At 34.4% G+C, this 19,130-nt stretch overlaps 2 protein-coding genes across 6 annotated transcripts in view; both read right to left on the reverse strand.

Annotated features, from left to right (window-relative positions):
- Positions 1-8,378, reverse strand: part of LOC137405806 (multidrug resistance-associated protein 1-like) — a 44,936-nt gene extending 36,558 nt beyond the window's left edge. For both annotated transcript variants that reach the window (XM_068092217.1, XM_068092216.1), the window contains exons 1-3: positions 8,366-8,378; positions 7,773-7,895; positions 966-1,154 (exon numbers count right to left, since the gene is read on the reverse strand). In XM_068092217.1, coding sequence (XP_067948318.1) covers positions 966-1,154; positions 7,773-7,859 — 276 coding nt within the window. In that variant the 5' untranslated portion in view covers positions 7,860-7,895; positions 8,366-8,378. The remainder of the gene's footprint in view (positions 1-965; positions 1,155-7,772; positions 7,896-8,365) is intronic.
- Positions 1-19,130, reverse strand: part of LOC137405804 (multidrug resistance-associated protein 1-like) — a 98,763-nt gene that overhangs the window by 36,558 nt on the left and 43,075 nt on the right. For 3 of the 4 annotated variants that reach the window (XM_068092214.1, XM_068092212.1, XM_068092213.1), the window contains one exon: positions 15,604-16,098. In XM_068092214.1, coding sequence (XP_067948315.1) covers positions 15,981-16,098 — 118 coding nt within the window. In that variant the 3' untranslated portion in view covers positions 15,604-15,980. Of the gene's footprint in view, positions 1-15,603; positions 16,099-19,130 lie in introns of those variants that run through there. The other variant, XR_010979810.1, reaches the window with a different exon arrangement.

Raw genomic sequence — 19,130 nt, forward strand, 5'->3', positions numbered from 1 at the left:
ATAATGATTTCTATTATTTCTTCTTTATGTAACTATACATTGCTTTGTTCATTAAACATCTTAGCTAATGGTGCTAATCACACCTTTCTCATGTAACATATTAACATATGAATGTGAATAGAACAAAAAATCACTATGTAATTGTTAAAAACTAATATAGTGAAAAGTTAAACAAAGTTGTCAGATCAGCTGTCTTTTACCTTGGATAATGCTATCCTGTACATTAATGTTTAACTAACTTACTAACTTACTTATTATCTAACCAACTGATCTGCTAGATTACTAACTAACTAACTAACAAACTAACTTACAAACTAACTAACAAACTAACCTACCAACCAACTAACAAACTAACCTACCAACCAACTTATCAACTAACTCACAAACTAATTAATTTAATAACTAACTTACCAACTAACTAACTAACTAACTAACTAGATGACTAACTAACACACCAACACATACTACCACACCATGCCACACTATGCCACAGTACATTACACCACACCACACTACACCATACTATATTATAATATACTACACCATACTACGTTATACTACATTATTTGATACCATGCTATATCATGGTATCAAATAATGTAGTGTAGTGTGGTATACTATGCTATATCATGCTATAACATGCTATAACATGCTATATTATGGTATAACATGCTTACCACGCTATAGAACGATATACCACGCTATAGAACGATATACCACGCTATAGAACGATATACCACGCTATAGAACAATATATCACGCTATAGAATGATATACCACGCTATACCAGGCTTTACAACACCATACCAGGCTATACTACAACATACCAGGCTATACTACACCATACCATGTCATACCACACCATGCCATGCTTTACTATACTATGCCATATCCCGCCATACTATACTATCATATATTATACTATGTTTACTAGTATACTTTTAGAACAGCAGCTTTTTTCTTACAGATTTGGTGACTGAGAATACAGAAAGCTTCTGTATGTAGCATCTTTTCTCCTTTGAGAAGTAGTAGAGATAGAAGGGTAAGCAGATCCAGAAGAAACCACATGGAATCCAGCATGCCACTACTTCTTGAAAACAAATGGTGAAGTCTGGCGCTGTACCATTGATTGTATTCCAAGAAAGACTGTCATCCTACCAAAAGAATGAACTGGTTTCATGTTGCCGAGTAAATGCACATAGACTGATGAATTTTCTTATCTGTGCCACCAGTTCTGGCGTGTCAGTTATAATAATTTCCTTGCAGTAATTGCCAAAACTAATTGCTGCCATTTACTGAATAGAGTAAAAAGGTTGCCTAAAGCTTGCTTAAAGCTTTTACTGTGGCTAAGTACAAAGTCTTATTGCTGTAACATTTGAAAATCAACATAGAAACTAGGGTTTTCTATTCAAAAAGCTGAAAGCTCCAATCTCTGTAACCCTCAAACGAAAAAATAATTTTTTAGCTTTTATTTTTTAGCAACTAAGTGTATTAATTAGTTGCTAGTGGCATAGTTGGCAACTAGTGGCATTTAGTTGCCAGTAAGTATATTACTTAGTTGCGAGAAACCTAATACAGCTCACTTTATCACCAGACAAAACACAACACCAAAACATTGCCCTTTTCTGCATTTGCGCGAAGATGAGAGCAGTCTGCTATTTTTTTAAGCTTTGGGCAATTTAAACCGGGCTAGTTGCTAAAGGAGCACACTGGCTATAACTTTATAGAGCCACGAGTAAGTGCAAACAATAACCTATGCTTTGTGTTTCATTCTACACTTCTTTGTGAAATGCAAAGAGAATGAAGCATTTCAGGTTATGAGAATTCTAAAGCTTTTTTCATTGTAGTCATTTTTACTGGTTGAATGATTCTATGAATGCAGATGCGTGTTGTTATATATATACTAGTCGAATTTACTGGTTAAACAAGGCTATGGATACAGATACATGTTGTTATATACAGGTAAATACAACTACCGTAAGTCCTCACGCTCAAGCCGCGCGGCTTGTGTTTCAAACCAGATGACTCACGAAAGAAAAATAATCCTCCAACAAGCCATGTATGCCCACAGACCGCGGCTAATGACTGAGGTTTTGTCGTCCTTGACCCCTTCAGGTGTGAGAGTATTGAGAAGGAGTTCGCTATACCCCCGTCCTTTTGAATAAGAAAACAGGCTACATCAGTACACATGAAAAGCATTTTCTTTTACTTTCAAGTTGGAATTAAAGTTCCTAAACCCTTGCATCATGAACTTACTTGCCATGTCTCAGCTAGATTTTTATTGCGCTGTTAGAGGGCTTCACGTTTATGGAAAGATGCCAGTCAAGAATGAAACGGTTTTCATAACCTATGACTGTGGTGAGTTAAACAACAGTGATAAATTCTTCTTTAGTCTGAAGTATTCCATAAACATGACCTTGAAAATAAACGAGTAGGTCACCAAAATCCCGTACATAAAAGTGTATTATGACTGCGATTCTATGGTTATAGCATGGAACTGAGCAGAGACCGCATTTATCGAGAAGCCGCCCTAAGCCTCACGTAAGTTTTAAAAACTTGGCTTTAGCCGCGGCTTATGACCTTGAACCAGAAGCCGCGCCCAACGACAAGCCGCGCGGCTTGAGCATAAGGACTTACGGTAGTCAACCTTACTGGTTGAATGAGTCTATGAATACAGATACATGTTGTTATATATATACAACTAATCAATTTCAAACACAGATCTGCCACATTAGAAATGATTCAAGATGCAGATGGTGCATGGATACCCAAAGACCATCCAACACATCATCAGTGGATGCGAACAGCTAGAGGGACATGCATACATCAAGGGTATAGTCATATAGCAAGCTCAGGGTACAGAACTCTATGCTATGAGTTTGACCTCAATAAACCACAAAACTGATGGGGAAGCTCCAGAAAAGGTTTGAGACTGACAATGCTAAACTCCCCTGGGCTTTTTTTCCTCAAACTGAAGAACAAGTTTTGGCAAACCAGCTGGATATCACAATGCTGGACAAGGAGATCAAAATGGCTACTATAATAGATTTAGTAGTACCCAATGACTACAAATGGAAAGTGTTTCCCTCTCAAAGAGAAGACTGAAAACTGTAGGTATATTGAGATGTAGTTACAACTGTAATTCCTGTTTTTATTAGAGCATTGGGTGCAATAACACCTGCACATCAAATGTGTGAGGAAACAATTTATGTATATATAAACAATAATATACATAGCATATCACATATAACATATTAAATATATAAATTATACTAAAACATTTGAGAATTAACAAATGAAAAAAAAATATAGGCTAATAGATAAGTGGTCAGGCCTACTGTTAACAACACTCTAAGCTGTAAAAAGTGCGGACTGTTATAACTAACTAAAGTGTTGGAATAGGTTAATGTTACTTATCTTTCTTCCAGATTGATGTTTTACTCTAGGGTCACGACAGGTCTGTTTCGTGCTAGTGCACTTTTCAGGTGACTTGCGTTAAATTTTGACTTGCGATTTAATGCAAGTCACCTGAAGAGTGCAAGAGCACGAAACAGATTTGTCGTGACCCTAGAGTAAAACATCAATCTGGAAGAAAGATAAGTAACATTAACCTATTCCAACCCTCGAATTAGTTATATATATACATATACACATATATACATATATACATATACACATATATACATATACACATATACACATATATACATATATACATACACATATACATACATATATACATACATATATACATACATATATACATACATATATACATACATATATACATATACACATATACATATACATATACATATATACATATATCTCTTAGTGTTTGTCTTTTTGTTACACCCTGTGTCCAGTTGCAGCAATTGAAATCTAGCAATAAAACATCCACACAAAGCCAAAGTTGATCTCAAGACCTCCAGATCTAAATGTGGCAAACTTAAAAATTAAGCTACACAGAATACAATGGAATTATTGGGCAAATAGTCATTACATTGGTTAAGATACTTATGCTTAAAGTGCTTGCTTGGGGTTAATAGTTAGCACTGTTGACCATCCCACGGAGCAATTGCTAAGCTGGCTGGCATTGTTTTAGTAAAGGTACTAGTAAAGATCTAGCTTTCCAGGTAAATTACTCAAATTCATTTGGTAATTATTCTGCTACCCATCTAATGCCAAGAATTTGGCTAGTATATATTAGCCAAATTTTTGGCTAATATATATGCATATACATGTATGTATATGCATATATATTATTATATTTGGCAATAATTTTGTTTTAAACAGCTTTGTTTTTTAAATCATACCATACAAGAGTCATAAAGAAGACAAAATTTGGTTGACAAAATAGTTGGACTTGTAGCATGGATCACAGACATGGACATAAACTTGGATCTTAGGTAGAACGCTTTTAAAGCAGCTAGCAATAGTACAGGAAACCTTTGTTACAACTTCCCTTTTTACGGTTTTTTGCGCCATACGATTTGGAACACTATGTTTTTTGTCTCATGCATACGGCATTTTTTTTCGCTTTATGACATCAACAAAAACTTCTCTCGGTATTCAAAACTGGAAGTCAGAGTGCTGAATATATTAAAATAACTAAGATGCTAATAAGTTATTTTTCAAAATCTTTTCCACAACGCCTGAAAGAGATACAATGTTAGCTCCCTCAGTTTAGCATTATCAGTTATAGGTTATAGTAAAAACGAAACCGGAAACTGGTAATAAAGATTAGGACAGTGAGCAAATTAAAGTTTAGTTTAGTAAAATACGTACTAAAAACTAACTTCAAGTGTATTTAGTAAGCTACATTCATTTAAGTTAAATTCAAAGTTTGTTATATGTATGCCTCAAAGGTAAGAGCTTCATACAGTACGTACTATACGTAATAATCTGACATTTTCTTGCAGATCATAACTACTGAATACACTAAAGTTACTGTAGGTAAATATAGTAAAAAAAGTTAATATACTATTTCGTAATTTATTATCAATATGTGCAGTACATATATCAAATTTTGATACTTTTTACCAGGCGGTGTTTGCTAGATATTGTAGATATATGCAGATAATTACTGCAGTTTCTATACTTTTGGAATTTTTTGGACTTGAACCCAAACCCATTGTCCGCAGGTAGGGCTGCTCTCAGTAGGTAAACATTGCAAACAGTCTTTGATTAAGAGTTCATTTCAAACTGCTACCTTTTAGTCAAATATTTAACTTGAATGATTATATTTTTTTAATTAATTCAAGATTATTAGGTTATTATAATGAACTGTATTAACTCTTTACACGAAATTTTTGTTTTGCATTGCCAACACCAAAACAAAATAACGTGGTATGGCGGGGTCCGCTGTATTTCAAACATAATAGTCAGAGGTTAGCTATATGCAACTTGTTTATACCAATGTAAGTTGAAATGAGTGGAAAACCTGTAAATGGCACCTACAAAAGTAGGACACCAACCATGAATAATGATTTAACTTATCCCGATTGATCTTAGTTAATTAATAACAGATCTAATGGGAAAACCATGACTGAGTACTGTTATGAGTTTGGCATATAACAAGCGACTAAATGATGTTTGCTAGATGTCAAGCAACATATTGTATAGCAAGCATCGATATGTCAAGCTCGATTACTAGCGAGCAGCTCTAATAACACAATCATTTTAAACGCCCGCTGCAAGTAGTCAAGCTGCCTAGTTACAGTTCAGATGCCCAGCAACACTGCTGCCAATACATAATAACATGAAGCTTTGGCTAGTAGAGATCTATTCATGCATTTGGTCTATAGTAGATATGGAACTATAGTGGTAAGTATGGTGTGAATGGAATAGTGGCTACAAACAGGTCTACTGAATCGGTAGGCATACAGCACACAGCTGACTAGCTAATTGATCAGCTATGAGTAATTGAGTAGGTGTGAGCAACTCCTTGAAGACAGATGTCCGCTTAGTCTACTGCAAGCAGAGGTTGTGTGTGTGTTTTGGGAAGATTGCTGTATGAACAATGATGTTGTTCTGCGATAATGGCTGTGATCTTGGCTAGAGATATCTGAGCCCATTGGCACGGAAACCTTGACGACTGTAGACATATCCGGTTACAAGGAGCTATTGGAAGTCATTTCTGTAACCACTCATGCCTTTTTGGAAAGTGAACCCGAAGCTATTGTTTGAAAGTTGGGCTTTTCTTAGTAGGTAAGCTACACATTGCATTCAATCTTGATGAAAAATTCATTTCAAACTAATACTCTCCAGCAAAAATACTTGAATGATTCTAGTTTTTTTGAATAATTCAAGATTATTAAATTATTATAATTCAGTAATAATTTAATAACGTAAATGCTTGAAAAAAAGAACATTTTCTGAACAAAAAATAGACCGATGCAAATCTTTGATGTCTCTTTAGCAGTCTTAGTCATTGGTTATAGAGTATTAAGCTTTTAAAAACAATTAGATACCTTTGGCTGCTAAAAGCCCTGTAGAAGGAAGCTTTTTTGTAAAGCAAATCACTTTACTTTATTCATCAGAAGCTTTGAATTGATCAGCAGTCCCTAACATAGTTTGGCTCTGTGACCTATTTTTACATTTATCTGTGACCTATTTATTTTTATTACAAATTAACAGCTGTTGAAGTTTTCTCACTACCTTTGTCATCTGTTTATGCTATGATAAAGCGATAGACAGGGTTTGCATATCATAAGACCATGCTATTGTGAAAAGACTAATCCACCTTTTTCCATGAACAATAAACTTTACTAGTAAGTGGTCCGCACCACCTCATGCATTCATCCTATTGTAAAGCTCTATTGTCTGCGTCAGTAAATTTTACTAGGCCATAAAATCTCTAGCATAAAAGCATTAGCTGCAATTAGGTTTGTTATCACCACTTATTCACTATACCGCAGATATATATTTTATCACAGTCACTTGTAAATCGATGATTTAGATATTTAAAAAAATAATATATATACATGTCTATGAATATATCATGTACAGAGAAGCATGCTCATGAATAAAGGTCTATGGTGGGGCATTTTTAGGCGGAGATGCTTTTGAATATATTTGTTTATGGATATACCTGTCACCGAATATACTGTACATGCATGCAGGCATTTTAATGGCACTGAGGTTGCTAGAGTCTCTGTAAGCCAAAGCTTCAGTATTCCTATTCGGTTCGTGAATAATTGGCAGGTAAAATGGTTGACAGGCAAGTTCAGTTCTATGAAGAATATGACTTTTTTCCAAACTTTGACTTAGAGATGAACTTAACAAAGATGTTTCTATAATTATCAATTACTGTTGATGTTTGAGGTGATCCGACTGCCAGGATGTTGCAAGATTAAAATTGACAAAACTTTATTGTGGTTAAAACACTTAGAAGAAAGACAAGTGCTTAATGATGTCGCTAGTTGCTATCATTGCTAGAGTTGATAGTGGGTATTGTGCTCAAGTTGCAGTGTAAAGCAACTGTATTCTGTCAGTCTCGCTGCAACTATAGACATAATAATCACACTTTCACTTAATCTGAGAATTTTAACTGCAATCAAGCTTTGTCGATTTTATGCGTGAAACATTTTGGCAGTCCGATCACTTCAAACACCAAAAGTAATCGCAAATGATAGCAAAGTTAAAAAATTAGAGCTATATGCAGCACCAAAGTTTGCATAGGAACCCACATAAGCCTATTGCAAGATGATACTAGTTTTACATTTGCATCTAAGAAGCATGTCTAGACTTGTTCATGCTCAGATACTCACCCAAATTTCAGAGCCACAAAATAATTCAAACTCCGTACGTTTGTCTGAAGGATGAGGAGACAACCAGTGCTTGTCCTTTCTTTCCATTTTGGACTTTTCTCACGATCTCTCTAAGATATAACACTGTGGCAAACCAACAATTTAAAACAAACTAGCCAGCGGCATAGCTATCATGTATTGGTCAAATGTTGGTCATACATGTTATCCACATGTGCATCTGCAGTAATTTGCATAAGATGGTGATCTAGCTATAGAGCGGTAGCTAAATATTGAGCTACTTTAGTTAAATACTAGAACAACAAAGCCAATGAGAAAGTGTAGCATGAAGTGATTAAAGGCTGTTACATTTAACTCATCTACTTACACGAGATTCAAAGTTTGTTTTCAAGGATTAAGTTTCTAATTTTTTGTGTTTGCAAATATTCAGCCCTCTCACTGACGTTTGGTAAATTTATGAGCGAGCAGATTTCGTGGCTCTACCCATATAGCTGGTCAATCTGCACTGCAAAGCCAAAAAGGCTAAAATTCTTACTACTTAGCAACAAAACCGCAAGTAAGATTTGATTTCTGGAAAGCTGAAACCGTTTGCTCACCTGACTTTCTGCTGTGCGAAGATAGACTGACTTTAGCTAAACACTTGCATTTGTTAGCTTTATTGACAAGGGGCTGAGTCAGTCACCCGTGAAACCACTGACCGGCTGATGATCAGCGTAAAACTAGCAACATAGAATTTGCGGCAAAATTTGCATAGTTACATAAAATTTATATAACTATGCAATTTTGCCACAAGTTTTATGCTAAAATCATTGTCATTTTTGTTGTTTGTGAGTGTAGTTTACCATACCAACTATTTTTCTACAGTTAAAATGAATTGATAGGATGAGTTTGTAAGGTACATAAACGAGAATAGTGCAAACTTGATGCGTAATATATAATCTTCTGTAACATCTAATGAAATATGTTGCAGATGCAATTAGGTGTGGTTGTGAATTTCTAAAATAAATTCTTCAAAAAATGTTTCTCTCTTTTTTGATAGTAAATTATGTGTCTGCTTACTCGATTCTCGCAGAAGTAAAGGGATTTACTTTTATTTTCATCCGATTATCACTAGAAAACACTAGATGATTTAATAGAGAGCCTTCTAAAGACATTACACTCTCATAAAGCGTGCCTGCTGAGTTGACCATGAAAAAGGGGAGCCATTTCTATTGCGAGAAACTAATCGGTAGAATTTGCCTTGTAGCAATATAAAGTTTGTCAAACCAATCAACGAGGTGACGAAATGCAGATTTGAAACTATGCTGTGACAGTTAGTTGCTGTCTAGCTGCCACAAAACTGGCTGAAGCAGGTACCAATTTTAGAACATTTTATTTTCAAATGAGGGTACAAAAGTTGGTAAAAAATTGGGTTAATTTCCGGCTTTACCAAGAATGCAGTCGTATACGTAAAAAATCATGAAAGTTTCTTCGACCAATGAGTATGGTTAAAAAGAAATTAAGTAAATATGCTTTATTTAAGACTACTTTAAAGGTTAAAAAAAGTAGCAGAATACCTATTTTAAATAAATGCACATAAATGTTCATTTGTGAATTTGAGTATTTGCAGAAGTAAACATGTGTGCGGTTCGCACTGCATATTAGATCAGTACAAAACTATTTAGCAAAACTATATTTACTTATGAGACACGTTCTATGCAGGGAAGTCGCTTTGTGTTATTAGATATTTTGTTTATGCGACTCTTGGCTTCTGGACAGAAAATGGAGACCAAAGAATGTGTTAGTAGGCAAGCGCAATCACAAAGTTCTAATAAATGATCTCGATATGGTATAAACTCGCTAGTCAAGTTACTGCATGCTATTGACAACGCTTTTATCATCTTTATTTGCTTCTGGTTACATCATCGTGGTCTAAATACAGATAACTAACGGTATTTATAGAACCATCAGTGGTATCTGAGGTAGAAGTTTGAATAGTAATCAACAACAAAGAGGGAGGAGTAGCCAAGATACTGGTTGCATGTTGATTCTCTCAAGAAACATGTGAACAACAAGCATGGAAGTGTCATAAACACAACTCGCTGTACCGCAGATTTACAAATAAACATCAGTTTCTTTGACAGCTTCTATGATTTGAACTCTTCAAACTCACAGTTTTTGCCGATTTTGAAAAGTTCAAACTCTGCAAAAACTGTGAGTTTAAACTTTTCAAACTCACAGTTTCTGCAGAAATTGCAATAACACCGCCAATAACTTTAGAAAACTTATATTTCCTAAATTTTCTTGCATTCACCATTTAAAGGCTGTTAAAGGTAAGCAAGAAGTAAGGAATAGTCTACATTCCATTTTACTAAACTTGTCAAGTATAGTCTAGCTATAAATGTGTCAAAAAGCTCATTGCAAATATCTACCTCTAAATTAAGGTCATGACTGACCCAATTAACATGTGGCTGATAAAGACCTTGATAATTCTCATTTGACGAGTCAAGTTTGTATTGCGTAAGCATTGAATATACCATAATTGCGGTCGTATTCTCTTTGTAGAGGTCAACTAAAAGTTTACCGCAGTCATGAGTTGACAATTCCTATCATATATATTATGTATTTAAGGTCGCCAGTGCAAAATTTGCGTAAGACGCTTTAAAAATGAACTTGTACAAAATGTTAGTAGGTTTTATCAGAAAGCATCAGTATTTTTCTATCATTTGTGATTGTTTTTGATGTTTGGGTTGATCTGACTGTTTGGATGTTTCAAGATTAAAACTGTCTACTAAAACTGTTCCCAACTAAAATGCCCAGGAAAAAATATGTACAAAATGACATTTCTAGTTGTTATTGTTGTGATAGTTGATATCAGTTATTGCATTCAATTTGCGGAATCATGCGTCTCTATTATGTCGATCTTTTTGCAACTATAAACGTCGTAATTGCACTTTAGATTGATCTGAGCGATTTAACTGCGACAAATTTTGTTGATTTTAATCTTAAAACATCCAGGTCATCTGGTATATCCTGGTATATCTCAAACATCAACAATAATTACAAATGATAGAAAAATTCTAATACTTTCTGACAACCAGTACTAAAATTTTCTGCAAGTTCATCACCAAGAGGTTTAGTGATTTGTAGGCTATAAGACACTATAGTAAAATAGTACAGGTACTTGTATATGTCTATATTGAAAGTGGTACTGCTTGACTTCTTCTACTCAGCTGTACACTTGCACAAGTTCATATCTTAAATAAAACAGTCTCCATACCCTGGAGTATAATTATAATAATCAGATCGTGATCTCTGACTGCCTCTAGTATTGAACCTCACTTGTTCTAAATGTGGGGCTTCCTTATATAATTATGATAAAGCCCGCAGGTGTTGGTTGATATCCGCAGATGGCGGTTGATATGAGCAGATTCGGCTGAAATGTCTGATTTGGCGTATATTAAAGATTTTTCATAACAGAGAGAGAGAGTCATAACACTAAATGAACATAAATTAACAAATAGGAAGCATAATCAAAACCCTAAAAGATGACTGGTTAAAATCCCAAACAGTAATTACAAAGATTGGCCAAACAGAAATGAGTGTTAAATACATAAATATATAAAATAAATAGTTGGGTACTATAACACGATCTTCTAATAATACCTTCCTTATGGAATGGCATGTTTAGTTTTTTTCTGGATTCAAATACGAATTGAGGCAGTCAAGTGATGATCTTCACTCGAATAGTTTTGTTGAAGGTAACTAGAATATAACAAGTTGATACCGAAATGACACCACAATTTTGATGAATAGAAGAAACTTGACATCTATGAGGTTGATTTCTTCTTCAAATCATATTTCATTTTCAGTTCTCTTATGGTTCACTCAGTCAATCTGAGGTTTCGGCTTCCCTTTTATTTTACAGACAGCTCTCATGAATACAAAACAATATCAGATAACAGCCTCTTTGTTATTATTCTTGTGTTTCATTCATCGATAACTGATGGACTGAATGACTATCAAACGCTAGCACGCTTTGATTCTTGAAAGCAATGTGTAGCTGGATTTGGATAGTTTGAATACACTAAGATTAAATTGAAGACAATATGTTTTAAGTTAAAAGATTATCTAGAAGCAAAGTTTAAATAGATATTATGACTAAGTTTGAATTCTAGTATTTAAAAACGTGAAAACGCCTACAAAAAAACTAATAGAGACAAAGAATTTTATTAAATATACAAAACAGACGATAAGAGGGATATAAACTTGCTTTTTTATTAGAGTTAACTCATCCTGTAACCACCAAGTTATGAATTAAGTTTTTAGGCTTGTTACATTTTTTCGTGCAAGCAAGCTACCAACTCTGAGCTGCTGTCTACGTTAATTGCTGTTAAAATATACTGTGATGTAGTACCACACATGCTTGTCATGCTGTCACCTGACATACGTGTCACGCTGCTAGCAGTTTACTTATTTTCAACAAAACACCTGCAATTAGTTTTTGCATCCAGTGATTAAGTGGTTTGAAACAGAAACCCTAAAGATTATAATGAAAAAGCTTTTAGTTAAATTTAGAAATATCTTGCTGAAATAATAGTGCTAACATCTGTGGAATCTTAAAACTGAATTCATTTACAATCTTTAATACATAGCTTACTGGTTAGTTAGTGTTTGTTAAAATTTTCGATACAATATTTATCTAAATAAATTAAGATATTTGTAACAAAACATGCAACATATGCGGCTACTGCATTTAGTAGAAAAAACTAAATGAGCTCTGACAGCTTTAATATATTGCTCAATGTTATACAGTATTACAAGTAGTGGTAACCACCTTTGAAGAGCCTGTGTAAGGATCATTTAATAGTGGCAAAAATAGTTGATAAATAACTGGTGAATACATATGTTAACATATGGCTTTACTTGTTAACTATAGAACAGATAAGAGCAGTACGTTTGAATGTTTTTTATTTAACCAACACCAATAGCTGCAAAAAGATTCAAATGCAAAACAAAAAAATTGTGACTAAGATATTTGCTCAATCTGTGTTACTTATTTTTTTAAACCTTTCTGATTATTACTGAAATATGAACACTTTTTATTCTCTACAGTTTGCAAACTCTTTAATTTTTAATTTTATGGTTGCCTTTAGAACTAACAGAGATCATGACTGTAGTTCATTATGCAATGATTGCTTCTTTCCTTCACTTATCTGTTTTGCATATATATTGTCTTATAGATAACGTGATAAGTACATTCACTGTTTTTATTCTGCAGCTTGTAGGGTCTGAAAGGAAGAATTCACAAAAAAGTTCATTACACATTTTGTGTTACTACCGGTTCGAGATGGCTGACAGATTGTCTATTTATTTAATTTTGTTTCGTGCCAAAAAAGCATTTGAGGTCCTTTCTTTAATAAAACAAAAATGGCCAACGTGAAGAATGAGAAAAGGTATGCATATTTATGATATAAGTGATACTATTTGGCCGAATATATACTTTACTGCTAGTATGTAAAAGTTTAACTGACTAATTATTGACCAAGAACGATGACCACAATAATTTAAACTTTGTAGCACCTTCACCGCAAAGATAAATATTTGCATAAGTATCCCATAAAGTGCATCTGTATGTTGGCTAGTATGCTCCTGACTAGTATGTATTAACTAAGCTAGACTAAATATACTGTAGTTGGTGAAAGTTGTTAGCGTTATCACTGCATTCTGCATGAGAATTATGAAGGAGTAAAAACTACTAAAACTTGCTTATGTTCACAGATCAACTGCATTGATATTTGATGCGTGATCTAGAATTCATTTGAAGCAATAATACGAACATGACGAAAAGATCAATACAGCAATCTTCCCAAAGCTTTTGAACTATTGTCATGCGATACAATATTTCTATCATCCTATAGCGACCAATGGGCAGGCAGCCCTCACCAGTCTACTTTGCCTCTGTTCAACAGCTGGCTAAGGAGCATTATTACGGAAGCAGATTGGTTATTTTATACGAAAATCTCACGTTAAAAATGTACGAGTAAAGGAATACAGTTGATGATGTGCTTTCTTTTTGTCTGATTCTGCAGAAACTAAATTTAACTTTGCTAAAATGTTAGAAGCTGTTGATCATCCTAAGTATCATGTATCTATGCATGTAATCATAGAATAACTGACCAAGAAAGGGTGTGCTTGTATTCTCTGTGTGTACGTGGTATCTGTAAGTAGTATGCATATGAGATTCATAAGTGTACGAGTAGGGATAGAGCTATATTTAGAACTATGCTTATGAAGTATGAATACGATAATCATATTAAAATTTTATATTAACAATATTGGAGAACATTTATTTAACGTTTTTGAATGGTTGGAGAATATGATATTTGAATATGGAATTATTAGGACTTCTGTTGACACCGGGTATGAAGCCTCTGAGACAAATCGTCCCGAATGTAGCTTAATACCTTTATAAATATTAATATGGTACACTGACTAACTGTTGACCATGTTTCCATTAGGTTGTGACTAGATTTGACTAAAGAACTTTTTGTATTTCATAGAAATATTTCAATCACCAATCAGTGAAAGTAACATGTAGAAAATAAGGCCTCCGCATATGTTCATAGTCTATCTACAGACAACCGCAGCTATTTGTAGCAAAAAATTTAAAGCGGTATGTAAGAGAAACCTGCATTTATCAAAAGGTAAAATGTTCGCTATTCTAGAAGCTATCATACCTTTTTAATGTGAACCTTGAACACTGGAATCAGTCCTCACGCGCCGCAAACTTTAGTATAATAAATGCACTATTTTTAGTAGTCATACAAGTTCCTAGCTAATCAGAGATCCAATTTTGTCTTGAGTGTAGAGACATCTAATAGCTTGTGACGAGTCAGCCAACAACATAAATGAACCATAAAGGCAATTAAGCTTGTGTGGCTAGTGTATCACATAAGCATAGCTGCTGGCAGTCATTATGCACAGGTGGAATTTAAAGCCCTTTTTTAAATTTGTCACAATGTCAAAGTAGACACTTTGAAAAACTGCAAGCAAGAGTTTTTAGTTGCACTTATGTAATGGAATTGCTAACAGCTCTAAAATTGAAGACGAGTAGGTATCAATATTATATGCTCATGATTAATTCAAATTAAGAATTCTGAAAAATGGCTTCTCATGTAGCAACAAAAGCCGATTGTATTTAAAAGGTCATGAGATGACCTCTAAACATTCAACACATCATTTTTACACATTTGAGTTAGCCTCAACTAGTTCTTTTAAAATAGTAAAGGTATCTTTGCTTATGGAAGTAAAAACCAGAATACACTTTGTTGCATTGTAACATACACCAGCTTTACTTGAAACTGTGTAATTAAATTATTCCAATGCAATTTTGAGTAGTTTTCGTTATGAAGGCTGATAAAAAGTAACTGCCACATATTTTAGTCAACACAGTTTGATTGGCATTTAACCTATCCTTTAGTAAAATCATTATATGATACCCGTATAGCAATGATAATTTTATCTATATAAAACAAATTTGTATATACATGTAAAATCAAGTGTTTGTCAAACGTCTGGTTAATAGCGAGTGGTGGCAATATGAATGCTTGAAACGCTTGCTAGCATGCTTGCATTTCCATGCATCGAGATATATAATAATGTGTAGCGATTATATACACAATTATTCAAAACTGTGGCAAGGTGGCCGTGTGGTTCAGTGACAGTGGGCTTGGCTTAACATCTGTGCATCTGTGCTCACCCTCTTGCCTTGTAAATAACACAGTGCGAGAGATGGAGTTGAGCAATGACTATAACCGCTATCTACTAGCAAGCACTAATTAGTCACACTATATCATAGTTCATAAAGTGTATTTGAGGTAATCAGTTATAATTCATGGCTGTCAAAAGGTCGTGACCTCTTCTTTTCTTACATAGATACTTTTACACTCATCTAAATAATAGTACAGTAGAAAATGGCTTATTATATTCCTCGTTACTTGCGATCAAATTTAAATATTAATCCATTCATGTTACGACAGTGCGACTATTATTTAAAATCACGTCTTTGGAATTTATTTCCAAATAGTCAGTTAAATATTGGCCTGAATCTCCATCATATAAACATTATGCAACTCTCAGCACACCTTTATGTATTAGTAACTAGTAGCTTTGCACTGAAATAGGCTAAAAGTTTATAGTAACTCTGTCTATATTGGTGTTTATAGTAGATCACTTGGTCTTCAGTCCTGCTTCCATCACCATTCCATTAAATAAACCTTCTTCATCTTTTAACAGGTTCTCTGGAGTATCAAACTCCGCAACCATACCTTTGTCCAACACAAGAATTCTGTAAGAACACAGAAGATTGATCAAAGTTGCTAGTTATAACAGAGCAGTACGGTAGTAAGTTAGTGGTGGTCTAAAAGACCATAGTTGAACTTTTGTATGACTATAATTTTGGAAGCATTTTTCTTGGTTGTTCAAAATTAAAAAAATTACATTTGAATGCATGCTTTCGCACCCACTATATGCAAATAGATTGGTTAAAGACATACTATGACACCGGCACATAGTTCGTACGCACATAATTTATTGCAAATTTAGGTTTTGTTTATCAAGAAGCTAACATAATGATTGTGACTGATCTGAATCATAGTCACTAGTTCCATATTTGTCAAGAACTTGTTTTGCAAACCTTGTGACAGTTTTATTAGTTGTTATCTGGCATCAGATGAATCAACAAGGAAACATAACTTCTTAATAGACACCTTCCCTTTAACTGAAGCAGTATTATGAAGTGATGGATATGCTCAATTATTATTATGCAATAATTGTGCAACAAAAAATATAACTATCTGAGCATAACATGTTTTAGGTAATCTTTTTTAGGATACCACAGTTTGTAATACAATAATTGCTGAGTAGCTATATGCCCAAGGTATTTGATGCAAAAATGGCATTGAAAATTTGCATAGCATCTCTCTTTATATCCTACTCATTGAGAATTAGCTAGTCAATCATGATGGGCAAACAGGTGCAAATAATAGGCCTTAACAATACATTGACATATTTAGACATTCTTCACTAAGTCACCAAAAACTTTGAAAGTGAATTGGTGCAAACTCTTTAATGGTATACGCATTCTAATAATTGAAAAATTAAGTCTTCGATTGTAGAATTAAAAATCCTTTGAATTTTATCTCACCATCAGCAATTTTTTTCAGAGACTGTTGATAAAGTGAGTGCCGTCTCTTTAGGTCAAGGCTAAAGCAAGGATAAAAAAGAAATCTGTTGACACTGGTGGCTTGTTTAATAAGTTATTTACTTTGGTTGCAATGCAGTTATTTTACCTTTGTAAAATTTTTACTTTTGGGAAAACCTGATTGGAGTGTCCGGTAAACATGTGATAGGAACTTTTTTTTGAATAATTTTGGAAAGTTTCAGCTATCAGAATGCTTCTGAATAAGCATGCAGCTAGAGAACCAGGTTTTATGCGGAAGAGAAGGTAGCGCAACCCGATGCACTTTAGATAAGGATTTTTGGTCAATTATTGCATATTGATATTGGTATGTAAATGGTTGAAAAACCAGTATTTGAGTAATTAAACTAAAATAAAGTAAAATAAATAATGAAAGCTATGTTTTGACTATTATGACATAACAGATTTAAAAGAAAGCGGCCTTAAGTTACGTGCATCGCTTACTTGAATTTAAATTCAATAGTTGCTCACATCATGTAAAAGTTTGTGTTTAACTATACGGTCAGTAAGCAGTTGATCAGCATTTAACCTCAGTATTCAAGCAGCAACAACCAATAGGAAGTAAGACCGAAACTTTACTATAGTCTTCTACCTCTCAAGTTAGCCCGTGATTACTTGGAAGAACAAATTTCTGGTAAGTGCAGTATCACATTTCTGACTGCCCAAACTAACAACTGCGGCTGAAACGTTCAAAATATTTACAAGTTAAAAATTGAGGAGTTGAGCAAGCCATTCATAAACAACTAAATCCTTCTCGATACTGGAAATTGTTGTCCATTATGGTCAGATGCAGAATCAGAAGATCGCTAGCAACTATACAAATGTCTTGTAACAAAACAATAGTTGCCCAGGCATCCTTTTCACGATAAGAACGCTTGAATATAGTTGCCACAAGCTGAGTAAACATGTACTCGTGCCAAAATAAATTGTTTTACAACAGTTTTACAGCTTGAAAAAATAGGTAATCCTTTTTGTAATACAAAACTGTGCTCTTATCAAAAATCAAGCTTGAAGCTTAGGAAAAAATTTTCACAACACAGAAATCAAATTCAGGTATTTAGCTTTCCAGCCAGGCACATTACCGACTGCACCACTCAACCACTTTGCTGCACTGTGGAATACTTGTGCAGATACTTATTACACCTGATGATCTGTCTCGTTGTATAGAACTGACAGTGTACTAGTATTTAATATAATAACAGCAGCGTTTGTTCATTCAAAGTCACAGTTGGAGAGTCGGAAAAAATATTGCATCAATGTGATTTTAACTAGCAGCCTTTGACTGGTAGACCAGCACTCTATTAACTGCACATATCGCCTTCAGGTATTATAGAATAATTGTAGGCTACATATCGTTATTACAACTGACAATCTCTCATGGTACTCTAGACGGCCAGATTAATAGTGTCAGAATAAAAGGAAGGCCTAATTTATAGCGAGCTACTGACACTAGCTAAAGGATCAGTCACACCATTGCTCAAATCAATGAAAAGCTATGTGATAGACCGCCACTATGAGCTGCTATGACGTGAGGTTACGATGACAGCCAACATAATCATTATTAGCAACGATGCGATGGACCTTCAACAAGTTGAACTTTGACAACGATGATCTTAACTGTTAGCATTTTGATTGGCTGTTGGGATCGATGTCGATGTTATTTGGCAAGCATGCACTATGTTTTCATGACACGCATGATGCACAAATTGACCAATCCCAAAGTTAACTGCATCATGGAAATGACATAAATTCACAAGCTAATCGCGTTTTGCGATTCGCAAGTCTTACTCGAATCTATCAAGTTTGCAAATGATGCAAACGGCACTTGCGAATGAGGCGCATTAAAATATTGCTGAATATTCCATTACCAATATTTTAAAACTTCAGCCGTTTTTATTTCGATTGAACAGTCTCAATGGGCCAAAGTTCCAAACAACTGCTGCTAAGCTTAGCGTGGGTGGCGTGACAAGACTGCATAATTATTTATAGAGTCATTAACTAGGTTAATAGGTGACCTATGGAGTCAAGCGCTGGTGTTAAATGCTCATGCATTGTGCAGAAGTTCATTAAAACACTGGATTACAAAGTAAATCAACTTGTGCAAACCCCAAATGCGCATC

The sequence above is a fragment of the Watersipora subatra genome, chromosome 10 (genome assembly GCF_963576615.1).
Source record: "Watersipora subatra chromosome 10, tzWatSuba1.1, whole genome shotgun sequence".
Lineage (NCBI taxonomy): Eukaryota > Metazoa > Bryozoa > Gymnolaemata > Cheilostomatida > Watersiporidae > Watersipora > Watersipora subatra.